Here is a 10,964-nt window from a genome sequence, read left to right as displayed (position 1 = left end):
GAGAACCATTAATTGGTAAAGTAGGCATTTTTGTCTTCAAATGAGTGGGCGTATAACTATTTGTGATACGATTCCAAAAACCTCCGGTCTCCAAATTAGCAAAGGTGAAACCATGTGTTATATAATTCCATCCAAGTTAATAAACATATAACATTCGGTTTCCAAATCAATAAGCCTAGATACAATCGAACATCCATTTTTCTTCATCGAGAACACCATAAACAACGACGTAAAGAAGAACATAGGAATTATGGGTCACAACAAAAATGGTCCAAACAAATTTTTTTGTCAACTATGAGGGGTTTATTGAAGAAAAAAAGTTAGGTTTTTTTCGAAATAAAATTGTCAAGATTACCGGTAAACCTATTAAAATGACTAAAATAAAAAAAAAGGAAAAATACGATTTTTTTTAAATAAAAAGGTTTTAGAATTTAAATTAAAAAAAAATATAAAAATATAAGGTCTTTTATAATACTAATTTTTTAGTCAAACAATTATTTTGGTTTAAAAAAATTAATATCATAAAAGTCTCTATATTTTGGAGGAAAACTCAACTTTTTTTTTCCTAAAAAGACATTGTATTTTTCTATTTTTTTGATTTGACAATTTTAGCAGGTTCACGGGTAATCTTATGAAAAAAATTCTCAATCTTTTTTTTTCAGAAAAAAATCCTCATATTTTTACTTTTTTTATCCAAAAAACTCATTATATTTGTCACTTGGAAAAAAAAGGTGAAAGACTAAAGTGCTGTTTGGTTCGCACAATGTTGTTGAAGGAATTTGAATTGAAATTGGAAAAGGAATCTGTCAGGAATTTGAATCCAATTTCATATGCTGTTTGGTTGGCAGAAAATGGAATTTGAATTAATTTCAGAATCTGTTTGGTTCGCAGGAAATGGAATTGGAATTCATGAAAAATGACATAATTATCCTTTTTGTCTGTTTTGTTTAATTTTACCTTGTTTTCTAACTTATATGTAAAAATACATTACACAAATTATAAAAACAGTAAAATTTCGGCGGTGGTGGTGGGGGCAGTGGCGGCGACAGTGGTGGGTGGCGGTGATGGTGGTTGCGACGGTGGTGGTGATGGTGGCGGTGACATTGATTGTGGTGGCGGAAGTGGTGGTGATGGTGGCAGTGTCAGCTGGTGGCGACAGTGACGACGGTGATGGTGCTGGTGGTGGCAGTGGCGGCTGGTGGCGGTGGTGATAGCGACGATGGTGACGACGGCGGCGGAGGTGATGGTGGGTGGTAGTGGTGGTGGCGACGATGGTGGTGGGTGGTGGTCATGGCGGTGGTAGTGGTGATCGGTGGCAGTGGCGGCGGTGGTGGTTGTGGCGGCAGCGGTGGTGGTGATGGTGACGGTGGTAACGGCCGTGGTGGTGGTGGTAGTGGTGATGAGTTTTCTGATAAGTACAAGGGGTATTTTTGTAATCTGTCACTTTCCTTGATGAGAATGAATGTTTTCCATCCAACTTTGGAAGGAATTCACTTTCCACCATATTGTGGAAAGTTTATTTCATTTAGGAATCATTTTCCCTCCTCTAAGTCCAACCAAACACATGAATTCGAGAGAATTGTAATCCTTTTCTCTCGAATTAGATTCCTTTCCTGCCAACCAAACGCACTCAGGGATTTTTTCGGAAAAAAAATTGATGATTTTTCCGGGAAAAAAATGTTTAAAACCGGAAGATTAATGATAAACCTGTTAAATGACCAAATTGAAATAAATGAAAATTTGTAAAATTAAAATTGAGTTTATTTTAGAGAAACCTAAAAAAACAGTAAAACTTAATAACTTATGGGTGTTTTTTAAATAAGCTTTAATAAAAACGAAATCCTACGTGAACACCTATTATATCATATAAATGGTCATCGTTGCATTATAATCCAAAACCGATCAGTGTTGCATAAGTTGTTATACTTAATTATCCTTTACTAGCATCCCAATGCTGGATGCTCTCGTATCATAAAACGATATATTACATTTACGCAAAAACTTGTGATTTCAGACACTTTATTTCTAGATGAAGTGGAGCTAGTTGGCTATAGTAACAACTCCCCTCAAGTACAAGCACTTCACTTACCCATAATATTCTTAAATCAACCAAAACTAACCCACCAAATACATTATGCGATATATATGTGTGTGCATACAAGTGTATCTTCATAGAAGCCTTTCAGAAACAACATTACTCAACTCACTAGAAAATACTCTTATTTTGTTAAAAACCCTAAAATGGATTCAAGTCGTTCGGGAAAAGAAAGTGGTGACATTGCAATTCCGGTAAGGGATGTTAAGTCCTCCAAGTCCGTGAAAGGTGCACCACCTATTGTGGCGGCAACCACCGTGAGACTTGGCCAACAAACACCAGTTGGAGGGTGGAAAAGAGGTGTTGGCATTATTGATCTAATTTTAAGGATATGTGCTATTTCTGCTACTTTAGCTGCAGCTGCAGTTATGGGCACCACGAGCCAAAACCTCCCGTTTTTCACTCGATTTTTTCAGTTCCAAGCTAGCTATGACGATTTTCCCGCATTTACGTAAGTTATAAAGTTCTTGAAACATCAAGAAAACTTTCTTTTACAAAGACTATGGTATCTAACATATTAATAATTTTGTAAATGTTTATACAGGTTTTTCTTGGTAGGAAACGCGATAACTTGTGTATACCTATTACTTTCCTTGCCTTTCTCGGTAGTTTGTATCGTTCGTCCACACATCGTAGGAGCTAGGATGTTGCTCCTTCTTTGTGACACGGTATGCCGGATTTTTAATATGTTTATGTGAAAATAAGTAAATTTACCTCCAAAGGAAAATGAACAAACCATTTTAAATTCTCTTGTTCATTCAACTTGAATTATTATTTATAACAATAATTCGTATAATCATATTTAAAATATATTAATATTTATGGTGAAATACCATATACGAGTATATAAAAAGTTTCGTTCGAATTTTTGATGTGATAATGTGGTTAAATGCCTATAACATATGATTTGCTCTTCAGCTAGCATTAGCTTTGACTATGGCGGCTGCATCGGCGGCTGCCGCCATCGTGTACTTGGCACACAACGGAAACCCCAACACTAATTGGCCGGCGCTTTGTCAGCAATTCAATGAATTCTGTCCACGTGTTAGTGGGGCGGTGGTGGGTTCCTTCCTAGCGACGGCGATTTTGGTGATATTGGTGGTGCTCTCCGCCGCTGCTCTTCGGAGGAACTAATTACAAAATGGAAATTGCGTCGTCACTTTCATAGATAAATTGTGTTCTTTTTATGTTCTCTTATTGTGGGTGGGGTTTGGTACAGGGGTAATTGTGTCATTGCACATGTGTTCCATAGTACTTTAGTGTTTGTGACTTTGTTCGATTGATAATGAAATTGGCAAGTTTTATATTTGGTTTATTAAATTTGGTATGTTGTTTATTATAATGTGTAACATAATTTGTTTGTCATTATCCAACTCCTTAGGCCATAAAAATGGTATTGGAATAGACTAAATCAATTATACAAATCTTTTAACATAGTATTTTTTTATATAAATAATATGTCGTACATTCAACAACATAAAAAATAGTTGAAATATAATCACATTCAAAAACCACCTATTATATCATTCTTTATTTTAATTATCTAACTAGAAAGGTTACCCTCGCGTAGCGGGGGCCGGAAGCTTTCAATGTTGTTTGCGAATCGATAAATATGACAGACGTAGAAAGTGCAAGGATGAAAAGCCCGGACTTTGCCCCGGACCGTTTTTTTCATGTTTTTATGAAAAAATGTAAAAGTTTTGACTGCAAAGACCAGAAGTGTCAAAATGGCTAAAGAATTAAAAGGGGTAGGAATTAGCAACTTTTTAGAAAAGGGATCAAAGTTGTCAAACCGTTAAAGTTTTGTGGCCAAACTTTAAAGATTAAAAGGTTCCTAAAAAGTGTAAAAATATTGATTGTAAGGACAAAAAGTGTCAAAATGGTTAAAGAATGAGGAGCAAAGTTGCCAAAAAACATCCAGTTTTTATGAAAAAATGTAAAAGTTTTGACTGCAAGGACCAGAAGTGTCAAAATAGCTAAAGAATTAAAGGGGTAGGAATTTGCAACTTTTTAGAAAAATGATCAAAGTTGTCAAACCGTTAAAGTTTTGTGTCCAAACTTTAAATATTAAAAGGTTCCTAAAAAGTGTAAAAATATTGATTGCAAGGACCAAAAGTGTCAAAATGGTTAAAGAATGAGGAGCAAAGTTGCCAAAAAACATCCAAATTTATTATTCCCAACTTTGAAGCCCAATAATAATACAGGGACCAATTCTGTCAAAACAATGACAAGTTTACTATTTATTTTCTTCTAAAATTTAATATATATATATATATATATATATATATATATATATATATATATATATATATATATATATATATATATATATATATATTATTACGATCAACTATCTCACCTTGATCTCCGTCTAATTTGACTGATGACAAAGTATAAACAACATTCACCTTCCTTTTTTCGGTTTAGATAAAGATTAGCATATGTTCTAAATGAGTTATATGATTATGTTAGGTACTTAGGTATTAAACATTGTATTATTCAAATTAATAAAATTTGAAAAATAGATATCGATAAATATATTTGAATAACAATAATATTCATTAATTTATAATTGCTTTCTTCTGATTAATAGGTGGGAGTTGGGCCTTGTATTTAAGATCACAAATAAAATAAATAAATAAATAAATAAATAAGTAAAATAAAACAAAATCAATTGCAAACGTACACGGCGTTTACGCCATCACAAGTTTTACCTAACTAAAAGTCTTCTCTGATTCCAATACTCTTCCACTCTGATACTATCCACTTCATCTCTCTACTGGGAATTCGCTAATCTTGCAGCCAGTGGTGAACTTATTCACAGATCGGGTAGTTATGGGGGTAGTGAAGGCGGCGATTGGTGATGGGGTGTTGACTTTCATGTGGGTTTTCTGTGCTTCCACCCTTGGTGCTACTACTTCCGTCATCGCCGCTGCCATCGGGATCCAAGGGATGGCGTCGCTTTTGATCACAATCTCCCTCGTATTCATCCTCTTACTCATCTTTGGTGTTATTGGCGATGCGTTGGGTGGAGCTAGCTTCAATCCCACCGGTACTGCCGCCTTCTATGCTGCCGGTCTCGGCCGCGATTCCCTCGTCTCCGCCGCCGTCCGATTTCCTGCTCAGGTACTTCCGTTAACTTAATTCGGGTAATTATCGTTTAACAAAAATAGGGTTTCAATTTTCAAATCAAAACATATACGTACAGTTACGCCCAAAATTGGTCAGTTTAGGCATTCTGATCATATTCATTACGAATTAATCGGTTTTTTTAAGCTAATTAGTTGATTCTGAACTGATTAATTGCGATTAAAGCTCAATAATCAAATTTGTTAAAAACATCCGGTTGACATTTGGTCAAAATACATCCAAGAAACGATCTTTGACTTTCCAAGTCAAGATTCAGAATCTAGCATGAATCTAGAATATAAATGTGATGAATCAGGCTTTAGGTGCTGTTGGTGGTGCTATGGCGATTGTTGAAGTAATGCCATTGGAGCACAAACACAAGCTCGGTGGACCTTCTCTAAAAGTTGACATGCACACAGGTGCCATTGCTGAGGGGGTGTTGACTTTCTTTACAAGTATTTTGGTCCTATGTATCATTCTCAAAGGTCCCAAAAGTCCACTCATAAAGAATTTTATGCTTTCCACATCAATCGTCACTATGGTCGTTGCTGGTGCCAAGTACACTGGCCCTTCAATGAATCCCGCCAATGTAAGTTTTCTATAAACCCATGATTCTGTATTTTATCTGTCAGATATGTGACAGATAAATGAAGTCCTTGATTTTATGTGTTACATACGTCAAGTCCTTGATTTTCCGTGTCATATATGTCAAGTCCTTGATTTTCCGTGTCATATATGTCAAGTCCTTGATTTTCCGTGTGAGATATATGAAGTCCTTGATTTTCGGATGAGACTGTGTCTAACTGATAATTGTGAAACTTAATTTTTTTTAATTTTTTGTGCAGGCGTTTGGGTGGGCATATGTGAATAAGCGACACGACACATGGGAACATTTTTATGTTTATTGGATTTGTCCATTTGTAGGCGCGATATTTGCTGGTTGGGTTTTCCGATTGTTCTTTCCACATCAATCGAAGACGAAGGTGAAGACAAAATCGAAAAAGGCTTGAAACCGAGCTCAAGATTTGTTTCTAATATGTTTTCTTATTGGTAACTAATTGATGTTCAAGAATTAGACTTCAATTTTAATGGGGATTATTTGGATTTGATGATAAGTTGATAACCTTTATTTTAGCGTACTATGTTTTGTATTAAATTGGTAGATGCCATTAAGAAGTTCAAGAAACGAATTAAGGAATTAGACATGAGTAAGTCATGAACACACCTTTAAAAATAGTGAGTGTAGACTTGTTTCTTTTTCTTCTTGATTTAGTTTGTATAGATAGCGTATTGTTTGGACAAATGGCATTAGAACATATTTAACAAAATGATGTTACATTTGTGGGGGTAGAAAAACAATTAATGAGGATAGATTTAAAGAGAGTTTACATGACATGGACATAAGGTGTGTTCATGTACACGCCTTATTTTCAGAATTTTCTTATACAGACTATAGTAATTTTTTTGCGTACAATTTGGCCATTAGTTGGGATACATTATGTATGAGATTTAACAAATAAAATATAAATAAGAGGGAAATCACAAATTAAAAAATATTGGTTAGGAATAATAGAAAATAGAAACATGGTAAAAGGATGTTTGAAGTTGATGAAGAACAATGTACATAATATCATGATCATAATATGATGAATGATATTTGTAAATGATTGTGTAAGAGTCCCCTTGTAGATTTTTCTATAATAAGAACTTGTGGAGAACAATTGTAAGAACTTATCTAATAATTTTGAAATTATCCTAGAACTTAAATACTATCGTCAACCCAACTCAATAACCAAACATTTAAAATTTGTTTGAATTCAGATCATAAATACTTTAAGATTTATGTAGATAACAAATTTAATGGGAAAGTATTTAGTTTTATAATTTTCTTTCTTTATGTAATGGGAAATGACTCTGGAGGATAACTAATTCTTGAGTTTGTTTTCATTTGATTCATTTTTTTTTTTTTTTTGTACCAAATATATCATCGAACTTATTGTTTGTGTTCACCATAACCCTAGGTCAAAAGGATTATGGTGAACACAAACAATAAGTTCGATGTTGTATTGGGTACAAAAAAAGGAACCAAATGAGAACAAACTCAACAGTTGGTTACCATCCTAAGTCATTTTTCCCAAAAAAGTTAAATGAAATTAAACCTGCAAAAGTACCAAAGACTGCAACCTTTTTAGGTCATAACATATATGAATAACGTTTGGAGGGGTAGCTTCGTCAAAACATGGTCTATGCAATGTTTACTGTGGTTAACTGTTAACAACTCTCTGCAAAAGGATATGACTGTGTATGAGAGGTATATTTATCAGCATAAATGTTTACCTCAAGGTATATTATGGTGATGTGTCTACAAAAGCTGCATGATCTTGTACATATTGATGTTGTATCTTATCCCATGAATTCGATCTTAAAGTCAAGTAAACACAAAAATCATAGCACTTGTGATTCTACTCGTTTGTAGACTTGTCCAGAATCCATGATACGATAAATCATTTGATTGGAAATGTAAATGTACTCATGAAATGCACCTGCTCAATCAAGATTCCCCTAATAAATATTCAAGTGCATTACAAAGTTGTACATGTATGAATAATGTTCTTTCGTGGGTTATGTTTTGAAGAGAAGCAAGAATGAATCTCATAAAATCATTAATATGAGCAGGAGATGACATGAGATTTTCTGTAAATAAGTAAAAGGAAAATGACTCACGAGGGTAACCAACTGTTGAGTTTATTCTCATTTGGTCCTTTTTCTTTTTTTATACCCAATATATACCATCAAACTTGTTGTTTATGTTCTCCATAACCTTTTGATCGGCTATCACAGGTGATAACCGGTCAAAAGCCGGTCAAAAGGGTTATGGTGAACACAAACAACAAGTTCGATGGTATATTGGGTACAAAAAAATAAAATGGACCAAATCAGAACAAACTCAATAGTTAGTTACCCTCCAGAGTCATTTTCACTTACGTAATAAGCAAAGGATTCTTTATAAACTTTTTCATTAAAATTTTGGTTTTATCATCTTTTGGTACCTAAACATCAAAATATGTTAAATTGAACCTTAAAATTTCAAATTTGTCACAATTTAGCCATTTGGAAATGATTATAGGATGTTACACGGAAAATACCGGCAATAGACATTTTTTGGGGGGAGTTTCACAATATAGTCACAAAAAAACTCTTTTCCAGCAATAGACATGCATTCTGCCGAGGGCTCCTCTATGGCCTCCACGAATTGATAATTACTTGCGCGGAATGGCATTTTCGTAAATATTGTACCGTAAAAGAAGACCGCAGAGGAGTCCACGAGGATCCGCAGAGCTCCCTCCGCGGCCTCTGCGGAGTGGTAGCTTCAGTCCTTTATTGTCCATTAATTCCTCTGCGGAGAGGCTTAACGAGGGCTCCGCGGAGTGAGATTATGTATCCACAGATCGACGGTTTTTTGATGATAATAAATTCCCTTCTTTTATAAAAAAACAATCTGAAATCTCAGTTTTAGGTAGTTTGTTTTTTTTTTTTTTTTAAATTTCAGTCAAAATCTGAGTTTCGTTATTTTATGTATAGGAGGGTTTTGGCAGTTAATTAATGAAATTAACACGTACGTTAGAGTAAAGTTTAACAACCTGGGTTACTACTTCTGACTAATGTTGACCGTCAAACATTGTTTGATTTGGTTAAAAAAAGGCAAATACGTTCAATAATAGTATATCGTTCTCATTTCAACACCCTGAGCATGGGTATGTCATCAACATTATAGATGAAGCAAATGTTCTTCAACTCAGAATTGTAATGTCTGAAACAAAAGCGATAGTGCATTTGTATTTGGAGGTGTTTGAGGGACGGGTTGAAGAGACACCAGCGTTCGACAACATTGTAACAGATAATTGTCACAACATTGTATCAGATAATGTTGAACACTGTTCAGGATAAGAAATTGTTGAAGTAAATGAGGTGGAAGACGAAAATGTATATGAGTTTGGAAGATTGGGTGAGAAAACATTTTCAGATGATGAAAAATCAAATGAAGGATGGTCAGAAGATGAGTTTAAACACGGAAAAAAAAGCTTCATACATGTTTTACGGTATGCCTCCCATACTTGATTGTCCAGATCCGATTGTTGAACCTGGACCATTTCACAGTTTAGAACCAAATGATCCTATATTTGTTCGTCAAAAGTATGATACCAAACAAGATCCAATATTTGCTCTGAGTATGAAAGCAACTAGAGAAAGGTTTCAGTTTAAGACCAAACATTCCAACAAAAATCGTTACGAGGTTTATTGTGAAATAGAAAATTGCAGTTGGCGTTTATATGCAAGACGCCTTAATACGAGTGACGAATTTGAAGTTAGGATGTACAACGACGTGCACACATGTTCGTCGTTACAAATACACCCAAATCATAAGCACGCAAATAAAAAAGTTATGGGTACTATATTGCATGAGATTATGGGTAAAAATCGTTCGAAAGTTTGGAGGCCTAATGAAATATCAAGGGATATGAATGCTTTGCTCGAAATTAATGTAAGTTACAAATAAGTGTGGCGTGCAAAACAATATGCCATGCAACTGATGTTGGGGTCCCCCATTGAATATTTTTCCAAACTTCCTATTTATTTTCACAACTTGAAGAATCACAATCCCGGGACATTGGCCTATTTTGAAACAGATTCTTAAGATCGCTTCGAGTATTGTTTTTAAGCCCTCGGGAACACGATAAATACATAAAATTCAAAGTTATTTAATATATACTTATTTTAAACTATTTATATTGTTTATTTTTTAATATTAGTTACAAATATATTGCAAATACGTGCGTTTAAACATTTTTGTAGAAAAGTCATAATTATGGATGATGCACATTTGAAGGAGAATTTTAATGGAACCATATTGCATGTAGTATCCATTGATGGGAACAACCGAATAGTACCCATTGGGCACAAAATTTGCATAAAAGATAGTGGTGTTACTTGCAGAGGCGTATCTAAGTTAAGGGAAGGTAGGTCCTAGGACCTACATTTTTTTAAAATTTTAATAGAGGTATATATATATAAAAAATAGGAACTGCTTTATTATTTTTAAAGGAACTACCTAATAAATTTTTTAAGAAAGGAATATCAATGAACCCAGATTTTTTATACCTAATAACCATTTAGAAGAAGCCCAATGTGTTAATATAGTCCAATCCATCTAAAATTAAACACAAAAAGAATTGGAAACGTCATTCAACGATTCAATGACTCCTATTCCTTGTGGCTTCAAGCCTTAAACTGTTGTGCCTGCCGACTTCAATTCGCCAATCACCGTCTGACCTGATTGCCTAGTCGCCCTTTTTTGTCGTTCATCCTCTCCATTGACCATAATCAATCCACAGGTTTAAAGTGACCAATTTTTGAGTGATAGTTTAGTGACGTATATTGAAAAAAAATGTTTAAAAAATATCGATGATGAGAAAATTATGAATATGTTTCAAGATATAAAACCTCATATGGTTCATTTGTAAGAATTTTATTAGAACTATTAAAGTGATTTTTAAATATTTTAAAGCATACAACCCGACCCGACCCGCCATCACCACCACCACCAGAACCTTTTACTCTTTCATATTTTTTCAAATTCATTTACATTAGGAACCATGTAATTTTTGGTTCTAGATTCGCCACTGGTTACTTGGACATGGTTTCTTGAAAAACTGTATGAATGGGTCGGTGATTATCATGA

General features: G+C 34.3%; 2 protein-coding genes across 2 annotated transcripts; both read left to right on the top strand.

Annotated features, from left to right (window-relative positions):
- Window positions 1-2,185: 2,185 nt before the first annotated feature.
- On the top strand, window positions 2,186-3,401 carry LOC145106156 (casparian strip membrane protein 1-like). Its single transcript, XM_079043186.1, has 3 exons — window positions 2,186-2,546; window positions 2,640-2,763; window positions 3,014-3,401. The coding sequence occupies exons 1-3, from the start codon at window positions 2,242-2,244 to the stop codon at window positions 3,227-3,229; spliced, it is 645 nt and encodes a 214-aa protein (XP_078899312.1). The 5' UTR covers window positions 2,186-2,241; the 3' UTR covers window positions 3,230-3,401.
- Window positions 3,402-4,797: 1,396 nt separating this feature from the next.
- LOC145156479 (aquaporin SIP1-2-like) lies at window positions 4,798-6,339 on the top strand. Its single transcript, XM_079075826.1, has 3 exons — window positions 4,798-5,221; window positions 5,541-5,813; window positions 6,070-6,339. Exons 1-3 carry the CDS (start codon window positions 4,931-4,933, stop codon window positions 6,232-6,234), a joined length of 729 nt encoding a protein of 242 aa, XP_078931952.1. The 5' UTR covers window positions 4,798-4,930; the 3' UTR covers window positions 6,235-6,339.
- The last annotated feature ends 4,625 nt before the right edge of the window (window positions 6,340-10,964 follow it).

This window comes from Lactuca virosa, chromosome 1 (assembly GCF_052849685.1).
Source record: "Lactuca virosa cultivar CGN04683 chromosome 1, Lactuca_virosa_CGN04683_v6, whole genome shotgun sequence".
NCBI lineage: Eukaryota > Viridiplantae > Streptophyta > Magnoliopsida > Asterales > Asteraceae > Lactuca > Lactuca virosa.
The sequence above is the reverse complement of the archived record's forward strand: the minus strand, read 5'-3'. Positions and strand labels throughout refer to the sequence as shown.